This window comes from Mucor mucedo (assembly GCF_025094135.1).
Source record: "Mucor mucedo strain NRRL 3635 chromosome Unknown EV154scaffold_66, whole genome shotgun sequence".
Lineage (NCBI taxonomy): Eukaryota > Fungi > Mucoromycota > Mucoromycetes > Mucorales > Mucoraceae > Mucor > Mucor mucedo.
In genome coordinates, this window is record NW_026252350.1 from 149910 (window position 1) to 175835 (window position 25926).

The 25926-nt window shown below is 36.1% G+C and overlaps 8 protein-coding genes across 8 annotated transcripts; 4 read left to right on the forward strand and 4 right to left on the reverse strand.

Moving 5' to 3' along the window:
* Positions 1-486: 486 nt before the first annotated feature.
* Positions 487-1630, reverse strand: EV154DRAFT_513838 (t-SNARE). The gene is made up of 6 exons (XM_051602068.1): positions 1480-1630; positions 1358-1416; positions 1186-1296; positions 835-1104; positions 707-768; positions 487-639 (listed from the first exon to the last, which is right to left on the reverse strand). The coding sequence occupies exons 1-6, from the start codon at positions 1592-1594 to the stop codon at positions 552-554; spliced, it is 705 nt and encodes a 234-aa protein (XP_051456129.1). The 5' UTR covers positions 1595-1630; the 3' UTR covers positions 487-551.
* A 798-nt stretch (positions 1631-2428) lies between these two features.
* Positions 2429-6646, forward strand: EV154DRAFT_423420 (clasp N terminal-domain-containing protein; the record flags this gene model as incomplete). Its single annotated transcript, XM_051596135.1, has 6 exons — positions 2429-2593; positions 2681-3085; positions 3229-4483; positions 5066-5550; positions 5612-6268; positions 6347-6646. 6 exons carry the CDS (start codon positions 2429-2431, stop codon positions 6644-6646), a joined length of 3267 nt encoding a protein of 1088 aa, XP_051456130.1.
* A 1338-nt stretch (positions 6647-7984) lies between these two features.
* EV154DRAFT_513842 (TEA/ATTS domain family-domain-containing protein) lies at positions 7985-10355 on the forward strand. Its single transcript, XM_051602069.1, has 8 exons — positions 7985-8189; positions 8249-8385; positions 8457-8496; positions 8556-8615; positions 8682-8798; positions 8866-9614; positions 9681-9968; positions 10026-10355. Exons 1-8 carry the CDS (start codon positions 8138-8140, stop codon positions 10206-10208), a joined length of 1626 nt encoding a protein of 541 aa, XP_051456131.1. The 5' UTR covers positions 7985-8137; the 3' UTR covers positions 10209-10355.
* A 2905-nt stretch (positions 10356-13260) lies between these two features.
* Positions 13261-15889, reverse strand: EV154DRAFT_513843 (uncharacterized protein). Its single transcript, XM_051602070.1, has 3 exons — positions 14708-15889; positions 13728-14644; positions 13261-13663 (listed from the first exon to the last, which is right to left on the reverse strand). Exons 1-3 carry the CDS (start codon positions 15822-15824, stop codon positions 13307-13309), a joined length of 2391 nt encoding a protein of 796 aa, XP_051456132.1. The 5' UTR covers positions 15825-15889; the 3' UTR covers positions 13261-13306.
* Positions 15890-16855: 966 nt separating this feature from the next.
* Positions 16856-17748, reverse strand: EV154DRAFT_544424 (uncharacterized protein; the record flags this gene model as incomplete). The annotated part of the gene is made up of 2 exons (XM_051604598.1): positions 16856-17356; positions 17416-17748. 2 exons carry the CDS (start codon positions 17746-17748, stop codon positions 16856-16858), a joined length of 834 nt encoding a protein of 277 aa, XP_051456133.1.
* A 1076-nt stretch (positions 17749-18824) lies between these two features.
* EV154DRAFT_513847 (uncharacterized protein) lies at positions 18825-20952 on the forward strand. Its single transcript, XM_051602071.1, has 3 exons — positions 18825-19290; positions 19465-20314; positions 20393-20952. The coding sequence occupies exons 1-3, from the start codon at positions 18859-18861 to the stop codon at positions 20776-20778; spliced, it is 1668 nt and encodes a 555-aa protein (XP_051456134.1). The 5' UTR covers positions 18825-18858; the 3' UTR covers positions 20779-20952.
* Positions 20953-21571: 619 nt separating this feature from the next.
* EV154DRAFT_272541 (uncharacterized protein) lies at positions 21572-22087 on the reverse strand. The gene is made up of 3 exons (XM_051594707.1): positions 21931-22087; positions 21848-21881; positions 21572-21790 (listed from the first exon to the last, which is right to left on the reverse strand). Exons 1-3 carry the CDS (start codon positions 21980-21982, stop codon positions 21649-21651), a joined length of 228 nt encoding a protein of 75 aa, XP_051456135.1. The 5' UTR covers positions 21983-22087; the 3' UTR covers positions 21572-21648.
* On the forward strand, positions 22074-24822 carry EV154DRAFT_513850 (Dynamin central region-domain-containing protein). The gene is made up of 8 exons (XM_051602072.1): positions 22074-22615; positions 22668-22677; positions 22746-22815; positions 22867-23209; positions 23269-23757; positions 23822-24043; positions 24102-24432; positions 24499-24822. Exons 1-8 carry the CDS (start codon positions 22193-22195, stop codon positions 24750-24752), a joined length of 2142 nt encoding a protein of 713 aa, XP_051456136.1. The 5' UTR covers positions 22074-22192; the 3' UTR covers positions 24753-24822.
* Positions 24823-25926: the final 1104 nt, after the last annotated feature.

Here is a 25926-nt window from a genome sequence, read left to right on the forward strand (position 1 = left end):
AGAATTATTAATCCCTATTTTCTTTACATGATAGATTTGCCTTGTTGATTGTAGATAGTGTGATTTCGCTGTACCGTACAGATTACCTAGGTCGAGGCGAACTCTCAGCGCGACAAATGCATTTAGCTAAATTCCTGAGATACCTACAACGCATTTGTGATGAGTTTGGAGTTGCGGTTGTATTAACAAATCAAATGTTGGCTACAGTCGATGGCAATGCCATGATGTTTAATGCCGACCCCAAAAAACCCGCTGGAGGCAATATTATGGCCCATTCATGTTGCACAAGGTAAAAAAAAAATGTCTGCATTACACAGAGAGAGAGAGAAATATAAAAACGTGACCTACCCCCCGTGTATATTTTAGATTACAACTTCGAAAAGGAAGAGCTGAGAATCGAGTATGTAAAATTTATGATTCGCCTTCTTTACCAGAAAGTGAAGCTAGTTTTTCGATTATGGAGGATGGTATCAATGACGCTCAAGATTGAAAGATATAGTTTTTTTTTTATTTCAGATGAATCCAAAACTATGAAAATTAAAAATAAAAAATTAAAACAGTTTGCTCCAAATAACCAACCCGATCAAGACAATCAAAATAATAATAATAGCAGCTGTAATCAACTTGTTGGTAGCCATACTACATATTCCCTTTGTTTTTTAGCAAAAGTGTGTGTCGGATGGGCATTGTCTCTTTTAAAACTTACCGACGTGCCATGCCCTTAAGCGTCTTGGATGCTTTATCAATGTGAGAATCAGCTTCGGCAAGCTAACCAAAAATATTTAGCATGTAACCACGATAGATGAACCTAATGCATAAAAAAAAAAAACTTACGGTATCTCTGGCTCTAACCATGGTTTCTCTCTGTCCTTTCAAGGTACTCAAGATATTAATGCCGATACCTTCAGTCTCTAAAGCCAAACGATGACTATCTTCTAAGCGGCGACTTGACTGGCCCAAACGTTCAGTTCCGCTCAATAAACGTTGACGTTGGTCCATTGTGGAAGCATCGAAATCAGATTGTCCATCTTCATTACCTGACCCAAATCCGCCAAGCAATTCATCACGGTCAGAATTCTTTGGTACAATGGCCGTATTTCGTCTCTACAGATATTCCCCCACACACACATAAACAAATAAGTTATCTTTATAAGTGTGCTTATATATATATATAAACTGCTTTACCAAGTCTCGTTTGAGTTTTTCTGCTTCAGATTTATAAAGTCTTAACTTTGCTTGCAAACGTGTACGTGAAGGCGTAGGAATATTCAAGATTTCCATCTCCATTTGTCCAAGCTATATTATAATTAGTTTTTTTCTATGGCTTGTTCTTGTGTGCTTTTATATATATATGTACAATTTCATCAGCTTCATCAATTTCTCTTTCGACTGCACGAATAATAGCCTTTCTTTCCTCTATTACGTTTTCCTTTTAATAAAACTAATTCCCAAGTCTTTCTCTCTTTTTTTTTTTTTTACCTCCTTTCTGGTTAGGAAGTTGTTGTTCGATTTTGGACTTGATAGAGTCTGTTACTGAAGTGAAATCTTGTTCATAGCTCGAGAATAGCTCGGAGCCGCCTGCTGAGGAACTCATTTCAATGGGAATAAAAAAAAACTACTGCAACAATAACGATTCTCGCCTGCTTCCCATAAAATCACCACCTTTTTTTAATATCCGATCTTCACGTGGTCTTACAATGTAATGCAATGACATCAAGCTTGAATTTAGACAGCAAGTGGTAAAAAAGAATAGAGGACTACATCTTTTGTAAGAAGAAAAAAAAAAGAAGTATCCAAAAAGTCTTGTGATAACTTGACATTATGGGTTGACTGACCACCAGGCAAAATCCAATGACTTTTTTTTGCTCGCAAACAAAAAAGCCTTTTGGGATTAGGAAAAACAGGGTCCTTATTATCATCATCATGTTACCTTTTGAGGAATGTTTTTTGTACATCTTTTTATATAGATATATTTTGAAGAATGTCTGTTTTGGAGTGACAAAAGGTTGCTGTCAATGTATCAAACATTCCATCCATAATCCGACTGAACGACAAACAGCCAAAAAAAGGTTGTGGAGCTTCCTCTAATTTTATACCCCCCTCTCCCTTCCGTGACTGTTTACAGTTTAAAGCCTACACACGGCACGTGTGTAGTAAAGCATTTCTATAGCTTACTTTTTTTTTCTCTCTCTCTCTTTTTTTTTTCTTTCCATTGAATGAAAAGTTAAAAAAGAATTATATAGTGACAAGAAACCCCCCATTCATGACTATTTATAAAGAAGATGCTGCAACAGATGTTGATGCAGTTCAGGTAAACAATTCGACGAAAAAAAAATAAGAAATAAAAATGTAGCAAAATATAATTTCAGGAACCAAAAATAAACATTAGATATGGAGTGTAAAAGAATTAGAAGGCGAATTCAGTCAAATGTTGAAAGCCTATCGTGACAAAGAAACCGAACTGAACTGGGAAGACAGAGCCAAGTCGAATACAAGATTAAGAGGTTTGCTTCGAGGCAATGCTACAGAAGCCCCTTACTTGGACGTTTTACTCGCATGTGTGAAACAAATGGTTGATGGCATTGTCAAAGCTGTGAGTCTTCTACAAATAAAAAAAAAAAAAAAGAGAAAGGGTGGGCTTCTTTTAAATAACACACTTCACCCAATTTTTTTTTTTTAGGCTGAAAGTTTACGTACAAAACTCGCAGTGCAAACATTCTCATTGATTGAAGATATCAGTATTTATATCGGTAGACACTTGGATAACTACACATTGGATCAAATTTTACTTTGTATGATGCGTTGCTCAAGTATCTCCAAAAAAATGGTGGCATCCGCTTCTTTCAAGGCCACAAACATCTTTATCAAACATACTCTTTTTTATCCCAAAATCATGAATATGCTGACTTTATCCATGAATGAAAAGAATAGTCAGATTAGACTATATGCAATTGGATATTTAAAAACCCTTCTACAAACTCATGCACACAGGGATCATACGCGTCAAGTCATGGATCGTACAAATGGTGTGATGGATCATTTTGAAAATATCCTTACCAAAGGTTTGAATGATCCCACCCCCGTTGTCAAGGAAGCTTGCAGAGAGGCATTTTGGATATTCTGCGATTATTGGAGGGAAAGAGGAGATCAGTAAGTTTTGTTAAGATGTTTTTTTTTCATTCCTTTTAAACTCATATTTTTTATTTATTTATCATCAGCATATTGAAGCAGTTGCCTCTTGTTGCTCAAAAACAATTGGAGAAATCAAAAACCATTGCAAAGCAACCTCCTATGCCCACCAGCAGTAAAAGTTTGCATAGTCCTACAAATTCACCAAGAACCTCCAGTTCACTAGGACGTCATCATCATCCACATCATGATATGTCTCCTTCCAATTCAAACACATCAAATGGCTCATCGCATTCCACAGACCAAATCAAACGTTCCATGTCTCCCCGCTTACCACAACATCAACAACACCAACCACCACATAATTATCCACTTCCTTCCTCTTCCACCTCACCTACTCCTCCATCCAACCTTCGGAAGACACGTGTGCCTACCTTGAACCGTAAAAAATCAGCCATTGGTCTCATCAGTAAACGAAAACCTCATTTCATGACACTCTTGAATAGTGATGATAGTATGATGCGAGGAGAAGGTTTAGTTCAGCTGTCTAAAAAACTTGCAGCATTCCCTTACCCAGTCGTCAGCTTACAATCGATTCATATGGATGTACCCAATGCACCTCCTGTCGATGGAGATCAGTTGAAAGCCATTGTTTCCAATCAATGGGAGGAGAATTACGCTGTTCTTTCAACCTGGGATAGTGTGACGGGGATTATGCTCAAACTTTTCACCTTTGAAGAATATCTACCCAAGTTAATTTTGGACGCTCAAATGGACGAATCAGCTCGTCGTTCCGAAGCCGATATTGCCAAATACACCTTGGCGAATTTAGCCTTGATTAGAGCAAAACTCTTCTTGCAGTGCGAAAACCCCGATTTGATTGATATTCTCTTCACAAGTCTGGTTCAGTATGGTGGGTTTGTGTCGGCTGGTAAAACCCCCATCAATACCAACAAGAAGGACATAACTCGCCTACCTGCAAACCGAAGAAAACTCACCAAACAGTTTCTGGAGTGGATGGATGAACTCGTCACACCCTTGATCGGATTAAACGAAGATATCGATTTTACCCATAAAGCCTATGAAGCCGTACCAGACGATTATACTCTTAATTACACCGAGAAATCCATGAACTCAACATGCTGGTTTGAGTCCGATGATAACGTACGTCAATGTTTAGCCATCTTATTACCATTGATTACAACTTCTACTTCAGGCACCATGTGGCACGCTCCTCTAATCACTTTTATGAAACATCTTCGCTTGCTGAACCAAAGACTCTTTGAAAATGTCACGGCAACCTATGATGATTACGCCATCAACAAAATTTGTCGGGTCCTCGGTATTCATATACGTGTAGAACCCCCACTTTCTCTCCCCATACCCACCCATGAACAAGATGACGATGAAGAAGATGATATTGCCGTCGTTGAGGAAGGCATTGAAGATATTGTTCACATGGATTTACCCGTCATCTGTGATGATCTGGAAGAGTCCGATGAAAATTTGGATGTCGTGGTTGAGCCTAGCATGGATGATACAACTACTTCTCCTTCACCACCACCACCTGCGGAGGAATACACAACCCCTCCATCAACATTATCATCACCACCGTTAACATTGCCTGTCGCTCAATATACTCCTTCGCCACTTATTGAAGAATATACAACACCGCCACCACCACCATTAGTGGTAGAACACACATCTCCCCCGCCTGTAGTAGAACACACACCTCCTCCACATGTGGTAAAGCAATCACCTTCACCTCCACCTGTAGCGGAATATGTACCGCCTGTTACGGATTACACCCCTCCGCCACCTTTGGTAGAACACGTGGTACCTCTCGAGGAATATACGCCTCCTCCTCCACCTGTAGTAGAATATGTTCCGCCAGTGAGAGAATATACGCCACCTGTTGTGGAAAAAACGTCTCCAGCATCACCACCACCACCACCGGCACTTGTAGAGGAGGACATTGCGCCTACGGTAGAATACACGCCACGATCACTACCGCCAGTTGTAGCCAATCATACGCCTACTGTAGAATACACCACGCCATCCCCTCCTCTCGTGTTTGATAACCCAGAAGCGGTGGTTGAGAATCGCGATAGCGCGGGTATGGTTTCAGCGGAATTGCACCGGGTGGAGCCACATGCGACCATGATCCGTCCGGAAGGAATGGTCATGATTGCGGAACAAGCTCCGGTGTATACGGCGAAAAGACGGTCCATGGTAAACAAGGAAGAAAAAGATTACTTTGAACAAGAGAAACAAGAGATTACACCACCGTTGGAAGCAGAGAAGCCTGCGGATTACTTTTCTGCAGCTCCCTTGATGGAAGCTAAAGCCACACACCCAATCGAAGTTTATGAATATCATCATGTGGATAATCATCATTTGGATGGATCGGATACAATTCTGGTAATATATATATTTATACTTTAATATATAGAATAAAAGGGCTAACAAACAGAAAAAGAAGGATGCATCAATATTAGACATCCGCACGGTCCCAGATGCACCTGCAAAAGAACAACAACAACAACAACAACAGAATAACAATACATCATTAACATGTAGTGTGCCCAATGTAGAAAAATATCCTATACCTATTTACGTCTCATTTTTCGCGCCTGAAAAAGTAAATTATCCCAAACCTGTGTTCGAACACAATGCACGTACGGTGACCACGTCCAATCATAACGGTAGTACGACAACAAACGGTCGTAATTTGAAGGATAAGACGATATTACTTTATGCACTCATTGATAAATTAAAACAATCATCCTCTGACCATCACAACACATTTCGAAAACTCATCCGGTTATTTAAAGAGGTACCTATTCGGCGAAGATGGGACCAGGGAGGTATTGAAGAAAGTGGGAGTGAGACATGGGCTGGTGCAGAAGGCGATGCCGGTAACTTTGTAGAACTGGTACAGGCCATTCTTTACTATCTCGATCACTGTGGAAACGATGAACGTTATTTGACGGTTGCTTTGGAATGTATACGTCAATTGGCCGTCACTCAAGTCGGTCTCTTTCGTTTTTATGAAATTAAGGTTGATCAAAGAGGCATGACTTTAGAGTCTCAGTTGATGGAAAAGTTGTTACAGATTCGATCTAATGAAAATCCTACCGTAAGTTTTTTGATGTAACACTTTAAAACACTCTGTTTCTAAAAACTCCCACGAAAAAAAAAAAAAACAAAAAAATAGATATGCATTGCTGCAGAGGATGCATTGGACGCTGTTTTAAGTACCCTCACCCCTCTCACCGCATTTGAAATGCTCATGGCATTCATCATCCATCGTTTACTGATTGCACCCTGCGTTGAAACATCGGCAGATGTCAGGTATCATCCGGTTGGATCCGCCTTTATGTATCTGGGTAAATGGGTAAAAGAAATGAATGAGGTATTTTACATTGATGAATGGTTAAACAAGGGTGGTGTCAATGCATTTTTTAAGGTAACAAAAAGCAAGCCTTTTTCCCGAGAAAAAGAAGAGAGATATTGACAGTTTAAATTCTAGGGTATGAATCACTCCATGATTAATATTCGTAAATCATGTGTGGAAGCTATCGTATCATTCCATGAGGTGATTGGAGATAAGATGTACATGTATCTAGTGGACCTGAGAGAAGACCAAACAAGTCTATTGAAACACTATGTGGCCAAGGCATTAAAAAAGAAGGCGGCTGTTCGTAACCTAAGAGACAACGGTCAATTTTAATGATGATTTTCTTTTTTTTCTTTTTGGTTATTTACATGTAAACATAAACAAATAATATGTCCTTTTTTAATAATTTAACTTTCTCTTTCTCTCTCTCTCTTTTCTTACTACCATCTATTATATATATATCATTATTAATATATACCCTTTTTTTTTCCCTTATAACCATCCTTTTCTACACAAACACACACACACACACACACACACACAAACTCTACAAGAACCTATTTCGTAAATAAAGAAAGCCGAGAAGTGCATATTACGTAACATATAAATAGTAAATAAATGTCACATACAAAAAAAAAAAGAAGTCTACACAGACCTAAAAAGATGGTTCATTAGTTTGATTTGAATCGACCAGGCTGGTTCTTATTATTTTCATTTGCATTTTTCTTGCTTGGTATATAAGTTCCCACCCTGCATATTACGACGCTAAAGTAGAAAAAATGATCAAATTTAATATGTATATAAAACCAAGGGGGAACAGTGGAGAGGGGGGGGGGGAGTGTATCAAGACGTATAAATAATTCTCTAAGTGCTTCATGACCAAAACCACGGTTTTATAAATTAAAATTGTTATTGTATTTGTAGCACTTTATAAAGAAAGAGAGAAATACATCATGAGAGAAAGTATATAAAAGGGTTTAATACTTCTTTAAAAGGCAAAAGGGTTCTCCAGTGATCGAAAGGAAATCTGACCTTATTTTGCATAAAGCTTCATTCCGTAAATAAAACGTGGGTTTATTACTTTACTACGACAGTAGATCTTTTTTTTTTTATATTGACCATTTGCCCTTTTGACAAGGTAACACCAAGCATACAAATCGACATCAATGATACGCACACACAGACAATGGCCACAAGCTACTTTTTTTTTTTGTGTTTTTTTGTTTTTTTTTTTTGCTTCTTTTATTATTATTATTTTTTTTTTTTAATTAAAAAATAAATGTAAATAAAAAAATATGTCTCCCATAAAAAAGGTTTCATGAGCGTTTATCTACTGCTACAATTGAAATATTCCATGATCGTGAGTCAATAAAATAAACCGTGAATTGTATTATATAACAATGCAAAAACAACCTTTTTTTTTCCTTTCTCTCTCTTTTTTTTTTTTTTTTTAATAAATCCTAACCCATTTCACCCCTTCTTTTTATCAGACTTGATAAAAACTGAAAAGTTATAATAATTACGTCTTTTTCTTTTAGTATCCTAGTTAACACAAAAAAAAAATTAATCATATTTATACATTCCTTCCTTTATCCCACACAATCTCCAATGTTAGCCTGCTCTCAAGACATTTTTTTTCACAATGATTCCAATACGACGGGTGTAAATAATAAATACCAACATCTGATCCATGAATCTATGCAAACAACACACACAAAGATAAAAGAATTAGACATCAACAACATTTAAAAGATCAACTAATGAACAACGATGATATCGAAATGACATTGACTTCAAATGGCGACGACTTATTAGACAATTCCGTAGTAACCAATAATATGAAAGACAAAGAAGAGGTACATTTCCTATTTTTTTTTTTTTTTCTGTACTTCAAAAACACTTGCTGACCCTTAACTACTCAATGCAGCAAGTTTGGCCACCAGATGTCGAATCTGCCTTCATTGAAGGTATTTACCCATTTACAATATATTAAGACCCTTTTTTTTTTCTAAACACCGTGTTCTAGCTCTCGAATCTATCCCTAAATTAGGCAGAAGAAAAATTCTTGTCAATGGCAAACCTTGTGGTAAAGAATTTTTTTAATTTTAAAAATGTCAAATATTAATAACCCCCTTGTTATTGTTTAATCCAGGTCGTAATGAACTTATTTCTGATTTCATTTTCCGTAAAACATGCAAGATCCGCACAAGAAAACAAGTTTCCTCCCATATTCAAGTATTAAAAAACACTCGAAAAGGCGATTCCCACTGTAAGTTTTTTTTTTTTTTCGAACTATTAAACATTTCCCCCCAAAAAAAAACTAAACAGTACGATAGTCATGCGGTTATTGACCGATTCAGTCGAATTAGACGAGACCAATAATGCATTAAAGACCAAAATGCGTCAGCCTCCACATATTCATCATTCGCTCAAGAACTCTAATTCTATCAAAATGAAGACCTATCAGCCTAATGATGCACTTTCATCAGATGAGTCTTCCATTAACTCGTCTCCCTCGCCTACCGATTATGTTTTCGATATCATGTGTGCTGATCCCGCACAGCAACAGGCCCTTTCCATGCTTCAGTTTAAAGACTTTTATGACCCGTTTCAACAGTCGCTTTTCGCTGGTATGGCCAATGGATTACCTTCTAATTTTGAGCCTACCCAACCCAACAATGATCCATTTTTTGGCTCCCTGTACGAACAACAACATCAACAACAGGATTTGTTGAACAATCTATCTAATGTAGCTACCACACCTACAACCCCTCATGCATCTGCCATCAAAAAGAAGGATGTATTAATGCCTGTCCGAAAAACAAAGAAGAGAAAATCTCACCACGATGATGAAAGTCATACCGAGTCAGAATTTGCTCTTTGGCCAAACTACATTTGTCTCTACCTGGAATATACTTTGCCTTATGATCCTTGTCGTCCTCTTAGTCACAATTTATCCCAATTACCTCATTGTTACCCGAATTCCCTACCAACCGTCTCTGTGGATACGATCCCTAAAGAAAAGTGTCCTCCCATTACTTGCCTAAGTCAGAATTCAGCGGACACTGTTTTGCTGTTGGCCAAGGTAAAAACTATATATCAACATTTCTTTATTAAAAAAATATGGTTTAACCCTTTTTTTTTTTAATAGACAAAGCTTGATCTTAATCTGAATATATCCGATTTTTCATTCAATAATACATCGTTTTTTGAAACCCAAACTCGTCGTACGATTGAATGCACTACTACAATCTATTCGTTTGGCAATGTCGTGCTTGAATCCAAAGAGGTGCAACAAGCTCTCTGGGTAAACGAGGGAAAATACATGTACAGCTTTGTATTTGTCAATCAATTTTTTGATGCATTCATGAAGGGTATCCGATCGCTCCAGTCATGGGACGAAGTCGATATTGCTATTAATAACCTTTGTATAGTCCAGGTAAGAATACATTTTATTTGTCCATCTTTTTTTGCAGATATTGACCCTATTATTTAGTCTTTTGAAGACATCGAGTCAAAATATACAAATAATACCGAGACCGTCACTGAAAGTGGAAATGCACCTTTACTAGCCATGATTTACGAATTCGAAAGGGGTCAAGGCACCATTGATATTTCAGCTATTGTGGATGACAAGACCAAAGATCTTGAGTTTTTTGATCAAGACAATTTAATATAATATATCCCCACTTATCTATTTATCCCTCCACTCACACAAACCCCCCATCCCATAACACACACACACACTGTGTCTTCCTCCCCCCCCCCAATACAAGCATAATTCATGCAAAATACATTTTTTTTATTTGCTTTTCCTCTTATACCCAGTTTATATATACAAATATATAAATTATATATCTATTCTGTTCCTCACTCATTCTCCCCCTCTACTTTAATTTTTTATACATTTTTTTTTCTGCTTTCTTCACTTAATTTATTGCATACACCACACAGACACTTACACAAAAAAAAATCTATTCAAAACATTTTTCTAATTTCCTTATTATGATTTTTTTTTACCCTCCCCGTATGAAAACTATTTTTTAATATCAAACTTTTTAATTCAATTTCACAGTCTTTTTTTTTGTTTGTTCCTAAATGATGTCCTTGTATGTAAATAAAAAGACAATAAAAAAGTTACAGGAATGTTTGTTTATTAGGGGATGAGGAGGGGAATAATGAAAAGGAAAGGGGGTTAAAGTAGAAACGGGCGGGAACAAGCTATATTCAGGAATTAGAGGTACACAAATAAACATTTACACATGACTCCTTCCAAACGTTAGTAGAAACATGCAATATGAGTACATCCATCTATAATAGAGAAGGCTTGGTTCCTTTGCCAACATTTTTCAATAGAAAAACCTTCTTGTCGAACCTGTCTCTTTCTAAAAATAACTAATCTTCGATTACTATATCCACAAATTGTTATTAAAACAAGAAACCTTTTTTTTTTTTTTTTTTTTTTTTTTTTTTGCTTATTCATTAAAAGGTGTAATTAAAAAAAAACATTTGAAAATCTGCCGCCTAAACCTTAGTCTTTATCTTTCTTTTGCTATCGTATCTATGCTACTCAGAATCGAGATTTTACTTAATCTGCCTAAAAGTATTACGTCATTTAACAAATGCTGCATTTTTTAGAATCACAGTAACATAGTTTGTAAATGTTGTTTGTCCCCTCAACCCCCTCGATCAAATCTAAATCGTTTTGATCAATGTGAGTCGCCTGTTTTCCACTCAAATTTTGTATACGCAATAACCGAAATATGGTATGTGCTTGCTACATTAAACAAAATCATTGGATAAACCGGATCAGATAAAGTTCACTATAATGACTTAATTACATACTTCTTGCATACTAACAGCTCGTAAAACTACTAAAAAAAGACAGATGTAATATGCTCTATTAGCCTGTATAAACTCTCCATTAAAACAATGTGATACTGAACTTGCGATATCAGTCAGACGACCTAATCCTCAACTATTTTTTTTTAATTAATTTGATGGCCTAGATTTATCTGCTCACTTTTGAAAGTTAAATAACTAACAATCTTCATAGGACTTGCACGTGCATATGTTATGTGAGTTTAGGCTTATTTCTAGTCTCTATCCCTCTCCTCTTTGGAAATATTAAGTGGAGTCTGAGTTTATAGCATTCAGTAAACTCAAGTATCTCAGTCATGTATATTATTTTAAAAGCACGTTAAGCATCATTCAAATTCAATGTTATTATTGTCAATCCACAAGTACACACTTGCATTTTATTTCTTCAAAAAAAAAAAAAAAAAAAAAAAAAAAATAGGGCCCTGCTTCTCAACATGTTGACTCAAGTCAAATAAGCTTTGGGCACGGAGGAAACCTTTGGTCAGTAAAAGGGTTGTTACTCTGGCTGAAACATACTCGGATATGGTCCCGTATATAAAAAGCAAGCTAAAATTCCTTAATAAGCAATATAAACTGTCCTGCTTGTAAGTGATAAATTATTTGATTTATTCAGTTATGGATTTTTTTTTTTAATTATAAATTTTCTTGGTTATTGGCGCTCAAATAGCCGTATATGTTGAAATATAATTCATTATTGATTATCAGAAGTAAAAACTTCTCTTTGATTCTATGAATAACAAAAGGTGGCATATTTTTATCCAATATCACTTAAATTGTGATTACCCAGTATTACGTTTTTTTTTTTCTTAAAAGGTTTGATTAGACATATACTTCTTAGATTAAGTTTGGCTCTTGTATTTTTTGTCCTCGTGTATCCCGCTTTACTGGAATTTTCAATCAGCGATGTAGTCGCGTCGTATAATACCCTTATTTTTTTAAGCCTGGTTAAAGTGACTAAATACCTGCTTTACTTTTACTGCCAAAGTTCTTCGCGCACAGGCCCAATAATACTTATTCAAATATGATATGAATAGCACCAGTGTATAAAGAAAGTCTGACTTTGCATTTGATCGATAAGGCTTAGTTATCTTGAGGGGATCTGTTTGTTTCAAGTTGATATAAGCAAATGCGTGCCTGCAAACTTTTATTATTTTCTCCACGCCACTTCATGTTTATCCCTAAAGTCAGCTGATGCGACTTTTTTCAAAGAACAAATGTTTGCTCACCAAGTCCTAAAGTCCAAACCCTTCAGTCATATGTTGGCAAATTTTTCGAATGATCCAAGTCAGAGTGAAACAAGTAGATATTGTTTTATGTTCAAGAAACAAATGACTGTTATAAAAATGCAACACGATTTCCTTACATTTTTAAAAGCAAATCAGTTTTTTTTTTTTTTTTTTTTTTTGCAGCCCCAATGATGTTCAGGAACAGTGTAACATCCTGTCACTTTTTCCCCTCGGGTCCTATGATGAGACGCCGTGAAAACTTTTTTTTTTCCAAATAAATAAACACAGATCAAAGGCTCTTCCCCCAAAAACAAACAAATAAACAAAAACTATTGATACGCATCATCTTGTTCAAGGGCATCGATGGATAAAGTTACAATTACCATACGCGTTATTTTGGTTTTTTTTACGTGAAGATCAAACAGGTTTTTTCAATAAAATGTATGCTCAGATCATCTCTTGTCCATCCCCTAGATACGAAATGAATAAAAAAAAAAAAAGTGACACACTCATCTATATCTACACAAAGCTTTGTTTACTATCGTAGCATTTTGCTTAAATTGTACTAATTATAGCTTAAAGACTTAATTGTCTCAATTGAAAAAAAAAAAGGGAAGCACCAATCAAAAAAAGTGAGTTAGAAAGCTCCCTTTTTTTTTTATATATTGTTTTATTTTTGCACGATTAAATCATGAAAGCAATTGTCACAAACTCTACTCCATTGACCAGTGGTCGAATGAATTTTGGAAGAAGAAAATAAAGGGAGACGGTTTGCACTATGTTTTTGGCACATGATGTAACCACATCTTCTGCAATGATGTTTTCTTTGAAAAAAAGTAAATTCAATTTGACATCGCCTACGTCGATTATGTAATTGAAACTGACATTGGTTGGTTTCGTTGTCGGGGATCCAGAGACATTTTGGTAATAAGGCGAATCGTGTCCTTCTATCTTTACTATTTAGATGTAAAACGTATTGATGTTGATATAGTTTTATGTGTCCGATTGAGGGTGATATAGAGAAAGACTATATAAGAATAAAATTAGATCACGTACAACTGCACATATTGTATATATATATATATATTTACCTCAGTTTGATGCGTATATTCGTCATCGGTATCATATTCATCCTCTTCTTCTTGGTAATACTGCGTATTGTTTATCGCTGTTGTTGTTGTCCCAGTACCAGCAATCATCATGTCGATACCGTTTAACTTGTCCTCATATGAATGTATGACATGCCCTGTTCCAACACCGCCGCCAACAAACATGCCAATATCCCATCTCATTTTTTGAATCAAATCATATTTATCATCCATATTTAAAAGATCAGCGACGGACCTTTGAAAATTCCAACGATTATTTGAGTGATCGTCATCGAGTAGATTAATATCCTCATTGTGATGATTATAGTAATTAGCATCCAGTGCCAGTAAAGCTTCCTGTCGATGAGACTCTCGTCTACGAGATTCGGTTTTCATATTAATATCAGCAGTTAATTCTTCAAGTGAATCAAGCATCATTAGCTGTTGTTGTGCAACGTCCTGGCATTCTCTAATTCTTTCTTCGTATTGCTTTTCTCTTTCGTTGAATTGCTCATGGATGGTTTCATTAATCAGCATGAGTTCTCTAACTCTATGCTCGGTATTTAATACATCCGTAGATAACGATTCCAACTCTTCAGATTGGTGTATACAACTAGTAACAAGACTAAGGAACTTTTTTTGCCACTCCAGAATAGATGTTACTTCATTAATATCATCATGTGCGGATTTAATAGAGGCTGTTTCAGATAATTCATCAAGACGAGAATGAATTAAGTTGTTTGTAGTTAAAAATAGAGCAGTTAAATTCGGACTTGCCATTGTCCTCACATCCTGGTCCTCCTCCTCTTCTTCTTCTTCTTCTTCGTCGTTGTCGTCGTAGTTATGGCACTCTGTCTTTTCATCGTTGTCATGGGGCAAAGATAGTGGTACACAACTTTGTGAGCGGATTCGTCGGTGACCTATAAAACTTAATCTATTATTGTTTGTTGATAAAGTATCACCAAAGTTACTGAAACTGTTACTGGTTACTAAACTCAGTCTTCTGTTGTTACTGATATTATTTCTACTTGTTGTGATTAAAGGTGAAGAAGTGGTTGCAGTCAACTTTTTTTTCTTTCTTTTTTCATCATGAAAAAGCTCTTGAACATGAAACTCTTGCATAGATCGCGTGATCCCCGTTATTTTTGCTCTCAGAATTTCAAAAGCGTCTATATGAGGATCCCAATGAACCCCTGCGGATATATCTTGTCCATGTAAATAATCATCTTGTTCGCTGATAATTGAAGCTAGATAATTCCGATCTTTTTGGCTAATCGGTTGTTGCAACGATAAGTGTCGTTTTCTTGCTGTACTTGTGCTGTTCGTTCGTTTATGAAGTTGGGGTTTTTGTTGGGTACTTATGATGGAAGATTTGGTTAATCTAGGTATAATGGAAGTAGATACTGGTCGTTTTCTAGTGGTGTTGGTGGCCATTACTTCTATGCTTTCTCTTCTCTTATTTGTGGCAATAGTGGATTTTAATGCCTGCTTCATTAATATACTTTCTCTACCAATCATATGATTAATATTGGAATCATTCTCAAGTAGCATCATTTTTGAGGAGGAGGGGGAAGGCGATATGCTATTTGGGTGTTGATACATGATTGAGGAAGAAGGTGATAAACCAGTGTCAAAGAAAAAGTTTTGGTCATAATCATCTCCGACTATTGGTTTAATACCAGCTACTAATCCTGCTGCTGTTGCTGCTGCTGCTGCTGCTGCTGCTGGTGGTGATCTTTGTGCTGCTGCCGATGCTGCTGCTGCTGCTGCCGATGCTTTACTTTTGCTGCCTCTGTTATAATCATCACCTTTTATTAAACCAATAGATGATGATTGTCTTGTGACGTCTCCTTGTTTTTGTTTTTGTTGTTGTTTTTTCATGTGGACAATTTTGGGCTGATGTGTATCATATTCTTCGTCACTAGACTGGTTGATATCGTTAGTTGAATTGTAACGATACATTTTTTTACTTTTTAATGTATTCGCTTGCTGTTCGTGATGAATGAATGGAGATGACAATTCCCATGGTGCTATTGTACTGGATTCAACATTGGAATCATATTCTTCTTCTTCTCTAATTTTATCAATGTTGAAATTCATTTATGTCGAAATTACAAGAAACCATAAAAAGAGCATTCATATTTTTTTTTTTCGCTCTCTTGTATTAAAAAAAAAAAAAGGTTACAAAAAAAAAAAAAAAAAAAAAAAAAAAAAAAAAAAAAAAGCTAAAAAAAGTAAAATTATTTTTTTTATTTTTATTTTTTTAAAAAAGAGAGTAGAAAATCATTATAATTAAAATTAAGTTCATCATCCTATTCAATATTTGATGTATGAATAACAGAATTAACAACTACTGTTCATGTCAGCGCAATTGAATCCGTTTAAATGTGGATCCCGTTTGCTTTGCGTTTTCTTTGTTCAAACAAAAACCTTAAACGGGCCAGTTCGTGTAACGGTTACAATCTTTCTGAACCATGTGTCTTGGTTCTATTCAAAAAGTGGGGGAGGGGATCCCTTTTAATATTTCTCTCCACAAGCGTGACTCTATCTACGCCTTCAATTGTTTCTAACAATCACATTCGATGAGGCAACAAAGTATACCCCCATATGCCCCAAATGACTTGTGCATGCACTGCGTATGCTTTACTATAGTAGAATCACTACCGTTTGTTATCTCCAAAATCCGTCATACACATCATCTCTTCTTTTCTCACCTGTTTTTTAATGTCTGACAAAATCCGATTTAAAGTGCATAAAAGCATTCTATTCATGACCATTTTCAGAATATGTATTACACTGAAAATTGCATTAAATCGTATCATTCATAAGAGCCCATGACTACCCACTCCTCCTTCTCCTAAAAGTATGCTATTACTACTTCAAATTTGACATTTGTAAAAAATAATAATCAATCAATCATAAGAGGCTCATTTATAATCTGCATGAAATATCACTTTATGCACATAAATGCATACATATAACATATAAGCACGAGTATATACTGGAACTATCAGGCATGTATGAAAGGGAACCATATTTAGTTTTATTACAAGTTTGAAAAAAGATGTATAGTGAAATGATTAAAAAAAAAAAAGGAGGGACATCATTACAGTCTCTGTATTACAACCGGCTTATAAGGACTTGAGAATAGCATCAACAATCACCTTGACGTCAAGCTTGGCAGCAATTTCAAGAGCAACAGCAATAATAACTTTCAGTGCAGCTTCGACGTTGATACTAGCACTGATAGTAGCCTTGGCAAGTAAAGGAAGATTGACTTCGACATCCTTAATAGCAGCTTCAAGCTGGGCCTTGGCTTCAACGGCCAAAGCAGCACTGATCTTTGGGAGCTGAGCAATGACAAGAGCCTGGGCCTTGATTTCGAACTCGGTCAATTTCTCTAAAAACTTAACTTCATCAAGAGGAGAAGAACCAAGGAGCTGCTTAAGAAGGACTTCAAGCTCTGCATAGATGGCCACTTGAATTTTGGCTTTCAATTCAGCATCGAAACTGGCTTGCAATTTTTTGATAACAGCGGATTGAATAAGCTTGAGTTGGACATCACCTACAGAAATTAGCCCACCAAGTAAAGAGGCCTTGGCGCTAATAGAAGCCGAAACCTTCTCACAGAACTATGTTTTTGTGGTCAATTAAAAAGTAATTATGGACCATGATTTTTGCGTAGACTTACACTGGCAGTGATAGAAGCAAAGACTTTGACATAGAGCTCAGCTTTTAAAGTGACCATGATCTTAGCAACAAGGGCAGCATCTGGCTGGACTGGGTACTTGACATCACGCTCTGTCAAACTATGAATACCTGTAGTATATTCGCCATTAAAATGTGTATTTGAAATATCAGAATCCTTGTTTTCATCATAATTTGCAAGAGTATGATCAGAAAAACCTTCTTTTCTATCAATGAAGTGGGAAACCGAAGTAGAATCCTCAAATATAGGCGAAGCCAATGTACAAGTGGCAGCCATGAGGCCAAAAAGTAAAAGAGAGGATAAAGAAAACTTCATTATAGAAAGCAATTTGATGGCTGAAGATTAGTATTTCAATTGAAAGACTTCCCCTCATATTTATAGGATTTCAACGAGAGATAATAACTGGTTTTATGTTGTCCATGAATATTTTTGAACCGATTTCGATAATTGCAAATACAGATACTTGTTGGTATATTTTCTAGTCTTCAGAATAATAGTAAGTTAGGATTGATTCATCTAGAAGTGACTGACAACATATAATCATGTCGGGTAAGAAGTAACCTGATAGCAGCAGTGCGTCAAAAAAAAAAGGTATGACAACAAATAGGTGCATTGAGTAAAAAAAAAAAAAAAAAAAAAAAAAAAGGCATAAACACGCTATCATCCCAAAAAACCAGTGACGACTTGGGAAGACTTAGATACTATATCTGAATAAATGCAGATCGATATACAGTGCTTACTTTATTGAAATTTTCGAAAACGACAATCATTTTCTAGGTAACACCATTTACTTTTAAAAAACCGCGATATATTCTTTTCAGAGCAAATAAAATTTACCTGTTGCATTGTATTGTAGTGTACCACTGACCTTAAGAGCAATATGAGTGCGTCTTAGGTAACGTTAAATGTGTAAAATTTTACAAAAACTTTATAACTCACTGTAATGCATAACATGTAATATTGTTTCAAACCTCTACGAGTTGTGTTACTATACACACCTCTTTCGGTAAATTTTGAAAATTATGTCGTTTAGTGTTACCAAGTATGAGCATTCCTTTTTTTTTTTTCTCATGCTTCAAACGGTGCCTGGGTTTAATTTATCATTTTGGTATACCCCCAAAGTGGAATATAAACAGATCCCGCCTTTTTTTTCCACCCGAGCACTTTAGGGCAGCTTTGTTTATCGACACGAACGGGTTGCATGTATGTAACTTAATAAGTAAAAAGCCAAAATAACGACGGAAAAAAAATAGTATGCTCAGCAAGAAGGACAGATAAGGGAATGATTTTTTTTTTGCATGACGTACGGAGAGGGAAATATTAAGATTTGGGGGGAGGAACAAAAAACTTATTTAGACTCCACAACAACATTTAATCCTTTTTGAATTTTTCCCAATTTTCATCTTTTTCTTCTTGCAATATAATATGGCAGACTTTATTTGTTTAGCAATGGCGTCTCAATATGCCGATACTAATACAGATACAGTATCCCAACCCAGTAATTCAAATACAAACTCTTTTAGAAGATCGCTAGGAACATCTGCTTTGTTTGGTCGAAGATCTTCTCGATCAAATGTTACTACCAGCTCTACCATAACAACTAGACCCACAAGTGATTCCTCTATAATTAATCATAGTGATGAACATCAAAGTTCGATACATATTCGCATTGTGCCAAGTATTGAAAATCCTAGCAGAAGCTTGGTATTCAGTATTATCGAGCGTGACTTGGAAGTAGGGCGAGTCATCAAAATAGGAAGATTTACAGATAGGTCATCTATTCAAAATCACATATCATTCAAAAGCAAGGTTGTTTCAAGATCACATTGTGAAATCTGGTTAAACAATGAAGGAAAGGTAATGTATCATCCCTGGTAAAAAAAGAAGGAGGTGCACATATTTGTGGAGAGATAAAATGGAAGCGGGGGTTGTGCGAAAAGAAAATAAACATGTGAGCAGAAAAAAAAAAAAAAAAAACTGCTCACACACACACATATTAATAATTTAAACTAATCAACTAATTCACAATAGGTACAATTAAAAGATACAAGATCTTCGTCCGGTACTTTTGTAAACCATGTCCGATTAAGCCCTGCAAATACAGAAAGTAGGCCTGTTGAAATAAGAGATGGTGATTTGGTACAACTTGGTGTAGATTATCAAGGCGGGTTTGAAGAAATCTATCGATCTGTAAAAATGAGGTTTGAAGTCAATAGACCTGAGCAACAAAGAAGACCCGCCTCTTACAGCATGGCAGCTTTTAACAATATTCGCAATTTAACCAGTGTATTGCCTTCTCAAACAACAACCGATCAACAGCAGGTGATAACTACATCACCTTCTTCATCATCGCCATTGTGTCACAACAACGAAAACAATCAAAACAACAACATAGAAGTGGAAGAATGTTGCATTTGTCTATATGCTCTAGCCCCATTTCAAGCCTTATTTGTTGCCCCATGCTCACATTCGTATCATTTCAAATGTATCAGACCACTCTTTGACAGTTATCCGGGTTTTCAGTGTCCTATATGTCGTACATACTCCGATTTGGATGCAAGCGTTGCTATCGAAGCTGAAGAGGTGATTGAGAAGTTTGGTCTTCGGAAATCATCTATTGTTCCCGCTCATAAAGAATTGGAACCGACTGAAACAAAAGATAGCTATCATCAACAAGAACAAGATAATGGAGAACTAGTTTCATCTTCTAGTTCCGTTCAACCAACAAACGTAATTTTATTAAGCTCCATCATACCCCCAGCACCTGAGCTGCCATTATCTACAACACTGGTAGCTTGTACTACCAGTTTATCTGGAATCATTTCTTCTCCTACATCATCATCTCATCATGGATTGGTAGACCGTAACAACAACGAGCCAGGTATACATTTACAGTCAATTATCTGCTGATTGTCGTTTTTTAACTTTTTTTTTTTTCACCTGATTGGCCATTTTATAGTGTCACGAGGCTTTTCAAATAATAATGCAGGGGATCATCGGGCAACCATTATATTTGAAGATGATAATGTGATAATGGGTGGCAATCATCATTCACAACACGTTATTAATAATGCAGCATCCAGCAGAAATAGTAACAATTTAGTTGAAAAGATAAAAATGGCATTCTCAAATGAAAAACGAAAGTCCTCAAAAAGACGAACTCATAGCAATAGTGATACCAGTAGTGATGAGGATTTGCCAGAAACATTTTTCGATTTGCCTTGTTCCTCTTCTCCGCCATCCAGCCCTAGAAATCAATTACAACCCATTTTATCTCGACAATCCACACAACATAACAATTCCCTGGCTGAGATTGTTGAAGAATCCTCGAACTCTGGGCACTAAAAAAAAATTATCCTTATACCACCAGTATACATATATGTTCTTGCAATATTTATACATATATGCGCACTCCTTATTACTTAACCATGTAACATACTACTATTACTAACTATCATATTTTATCATTTTATATTCAAAACAAAATAAAAAAGTAATGAAAACTTTTCCGTTGCTTCATTTTTATTTCATTTTATTTAACCGCAAAAGCTTTAGCTGTTTTATATTGTAATTCAACAACCATGTAAGCGAAATTTTCTGGAGTGGATTCAACTTGTCTCTATTAAAATCTATTCAATTATGAAAAGTGTAATTACAATGTAGCACCTGTAACCTTTCTTAGTTGAGAAAATCACGATGTACACAAATACTTATTACAAAGGATTCATTGGAAGTTGGCTATTAATTTAAATATGAGAAAATCAAGTTTGAATTGGTGCGACCGAGTTTTTTTTTTTTTTTTTTCTTTTTTTTTTTGGCACGACTTGTTATGTGAGTTAAGACAATTTACTTTTTTCTTTTTCGGTACAAATGAACTAAACCTTTGAAAAACATAGCATGATTAAAGTAAAAAAAATATCGGAAACGAATCTATCAGGACTTTTTAACAATAATAATATGTGCAAACAAGGATGCATGCAGCACTCCTGGGTGCTCAGACTGATTAAAGTTAAAACGACTTGTGCTATGTCATACAACAATTGCATAATAGATTGGATTTGACATTTTCAGCCTACTTAAATATTTCAAGACACAACCTTATAATTAGAGGTACTCGATTGGCGATAAGAGTTATAAGAGGCTAAAATAGCATTTATAATACTGACTACGGCGGGTATACACCTTGGGTTGTTGTTGTTATCCAGCTGGCTCAATTTAATATCGCAGTGCACGATTTATAAAAGCCGGCAAAGTGCTACTTGACAAACATTTGGGTTCTCGGAAATAAATCTTGCTAGGAATCGTTGTGGCTGAACAAACTGTTACTTCTTGATGGAAAGAACCCTTTAAAATTTTTCTATTACAAGAGAAACAAATATTTACATCGAGCAAAAAAAAAAAAAAAAATGTTTACTGTGTACGGTCATTGTGTATGATTTGTCTCGAATCTAATTTCGTTAGTGCATATTTAAAATATTAGAAATCTCCTATACTTACAAATAGCATGTAAACAAGATAGCTGTATCGCTGTATACCACCATTGTGTCATGGCTGTTAAAAAACAATCGGATGGGATAACTTTTCTCGGTTGTACTTAATCTGGCCCTAAATTCTATGCCCTTTTTTTTCCATCTCTTGAGTAACTGTAAAATTTCGGCGCTCAAAACCCAGTGCCAGTTAAACCCGACCCCCGCGTAGTTCGGTATTTCCTTTACTTTTTTGTTCCTTACATACATAAAGAATCGAGGGACAACGATAAATGAACGATTTGATCGAGTTGACTAATAAACTACAGGCTGTAGTTTCCTCGGTTGGAGCTGACAATACACTCGACTTGCCTTTGATTACCGTAGTAGGTTCACAATCCTCTGGTAAATCGTCTGTTCTCGAAACCTTAGTGCAGCGTGACTTTTTACCGCGCGGAAGTGGGATTGTTACAAGAAGACCCTTGATTCTTCAACTGGTTACTTTACAACAATCCGATGCATTAGAATACGGTGAATTTTTACATATTAAGGACAAAAAGTTCTTTGATTTTAGCGAAATCAGACAAGAGATTGAGCGTGAAACAGGACGTTTGGCAGGTGGCAATAAAGGCATTTCGAGGATGCCAATCCATCTTCGAATTTACTCTCCAAAAGTGCTCAATTTGACTCTGGTTGATCTTCCCGGTTTGACAAAGGTACCATTTAGTAATAATAACCGAAACACATTTTTTTTTAACACTTTGTTAGATTCCTATTGGTAAAAAACCGAAGAAACACCCCCTTTTTTACCCACTTTTTGCTTTAACTTTGCTCTATTTATTCTAGGCGATCAACCAAATGATATTGAAAAGCAAATTCGTAATCTCGTCATGGACTTTATTTCCAACCCAAATAGGTATTAATGGACTAGGTAGTAAATATTATTCATATGCTAAATTATATCTAGTATTATATTGGCTGTTACACCTGCAAATTCGGATTTAGTCAACTCTGATAGTCTGAAAATTGCCAGACAAGTTGATCCTGAGGGTAAAAGAACCATTGGTGTACTTACGAAATTGGATTTGATGGATGCTGGAACAAATGCTTTGGATATTTTATCAGGAAGATCTTATCCTTTAAAACTTGGTTTCATCGGTGTCGTTAACCGAAGTCAACAAGATATATTAACCAATAAGCCAATGGCAAATGCACTTGAGGCTGAAAATGACTTCTTTAATCAGCATCCTGCTTACAGAAGTGTAGCTGCTCGATGTGGAACTCAATACCTCAGTAAACAACTCAACACTGTAAATTTTATTAAAAGCTCTATGTGTAGTAAGGCAGCTAATTTCGTTTTTATTTTCAGATCCTTCTTGCTCATATAAAAGAAAAGTTGCCCGAGTTAAGGACTAAATTAAGTACACTTATCAGTCAAACACAGCAAGAATTAAGTCAATATGGTGAACCTACTCGATCAACTGAACCACTTCATCGAGGACCATTAATATTGCGTATGTTAACCAAGTTCTCCAATGATTTTGTTGCCGCGATCGATGGCACATCAGCTGAAATGTCGACAAAGGAATTATGTGGTGGTGCTCGTATATATTATATTTTTAATAATGTATTTGGACATGCATTAGATGCTATACCCGCCTGTTCGAATCTTTCGAATCATGATATTCGTACTGCCATCAGAAATTCAACCGGCCCTCGACCTTCTTTGTTTGTTCCAGAATTGGCATTTGATTTATTGGTACGACCTCAAATCAAGCTATTGGAAGCCCCCAGTTTAAGATGTGTTGAGTTGGTCTATGAAGAATTAATGAAAGTTTGCCACAACTCTGATACAAAGGTAATCCGTATATGAAAATAACGTACGCACATCTATGATTGACATTATTGTTATGATCTTATAGGAGCTGCTGAGATACCCCAGACTTCATCAACGACTTGTGGATGTTGTTTCAGAATTATTAAGAGAAAGACTTAGTCCTACGTCATCTTATGTTGAGAGTTTAATTTCTATTGAAAGAGCCTACATCAATACAAACCATCCCGATTTTTTGGGTGCAGCAGGTGCCATGGCTAACCTGGAAACCGAATCTAAAAAGAAGAAAAAGACAGAAAGCAAGCGCAAGGTAAGTGGGCTATATGTGAACAGTGGTGACTGTACTCTGACGTTTTTTAAACATCTAGAATCGTATGTCACCCACTTCGTTTGAGTCGAAAAATGGTAGATCAGGATCTATAGATAATGGATCTATAAACTTGGAGAACAGCGATAGTGTTGACTCGTCTTCAGCACCGAAAGATTCCTTTTTAAACTATTTCTTTGGGGGTGCAGGTAAAAATGAAAGGCCTGCGCTTGGCTCACAAGAAATGATGACCAAAGCTCAATATGCTCCTCCTATGTCCGTGAATAGTATGATGGAAAGTGAAATGGTTAAAAAATTGGAACAGGCATCCTTAAATAATGACGGGCCCATTGTACCAACCGATAGAGAGGAATTAGAAACACACTTAATTCGTAAGTGCCATTGTACTTGCGCAATTAAAAAACTCCAACTTATATGCTATTTTTTTTTCTTACTAGGTACTTTAATCACTAGTTATTTCAATATTGTTCGAAAGAACATCCAAGATTTAGTACCCAAATCTGTAATGCACTTATTGGTTAACTACTCACGAGAATCGGTACAAAACAGACTTGTAGCTGCGCTTTATAAGGAAGAAAATTTTGATGACTTGTTACAAGAGGATGATACAATTTCTACAGAAAGAGAAAAATGCAAAGCAATGCTAAATGTTTATAAGCAAGCTTTTGAAATTATTAAGAACTCATTGTAATACTAATTAGACAGACATTCGATCACTATAATTGAACCTTCCTAATAAATAAATATATTTATACATATAATCCATAACAGGGTGTGACAAATCGAATTGCGCAACCATTGTGTGTAATCAATTTAAGTTTATGAGAACCCCTCTGATACCAAAAATTAAATTTTGAATTTATCTTTTTGGCCTAATTTCACCAGAGGAGCTCATCGAAACCATCTAGTGAGTACATTTGTTGCAAAATGCTGTCATTACTATACAAAAAGCAGGGATATTCAGCCACGCTGTGTTGTTAGTGTTTGTTCCAATACATTTTTTTTTTTTTTGTAAATAAGGGTTTGTTTCAATTCAAATTTTTTTGTCACACATCGCGGAGTGGTGGGACTTTATGAAACGGATGTTCGTATGTAACATAGACAATATAATTAATAATCTTATTGATTTATTGACGCAAATTTGGGCACATTGGTGACAGGATAAGGCCGTGCATTATCTGTGCTATGAAGCCAGTACAGGTTCTATATTTGCCAAAGAGTAGTAGAGACTATAGCGAGATACCACTCATTGTTTTGCATAGACAGCGGATGTTTTAGGGAGCATAGTGACTCATACAACATTGTTGTTGTAAAGTCAAGATACGGGTAGTAGTGGGAGGGTACTCTGTGCCAAGTCTGTCGCTTCATTGGACACTTCACAAAGAAATGAATAGTTGAGTCATCAGCCGTACCACATAAGGAGCATTGCGGAGAGGAAACGTTACCAAAATGTTTAAACATCAATTGTTTTGTGGGAAAACACCTAGAGAAAACTCGATACTAAACAGTGCGTGCCTGTGGGAGCATACGGCATCGCCAGAACTGTTTGATATTCCGGATTGAGAAGTTGTGAGTTGTTGTACATTGCTGCTAATAGTCCCTTCAGAAAGAGTTAGGCTGAAATTGATTCCATAACTGTTGAAGTCGCATCTGGGACACCAGATTGTGAGAGGACCAGCTTTTGGGTGGTAGCGAAGGGTTAGGCGCGGTAAGAGTAAGTGGCCATACAAATGCCTTGTTCCAATACATGAAAAGTCAATTAGCCAATGGGTCTGAAAAGGTCGGAAACTAATTTTACCGTGTGACTTGCCCCCAGGTAACTTAAATGACACGAGCCAAAACCTCTTACCCTCCTCCTTTGCTTA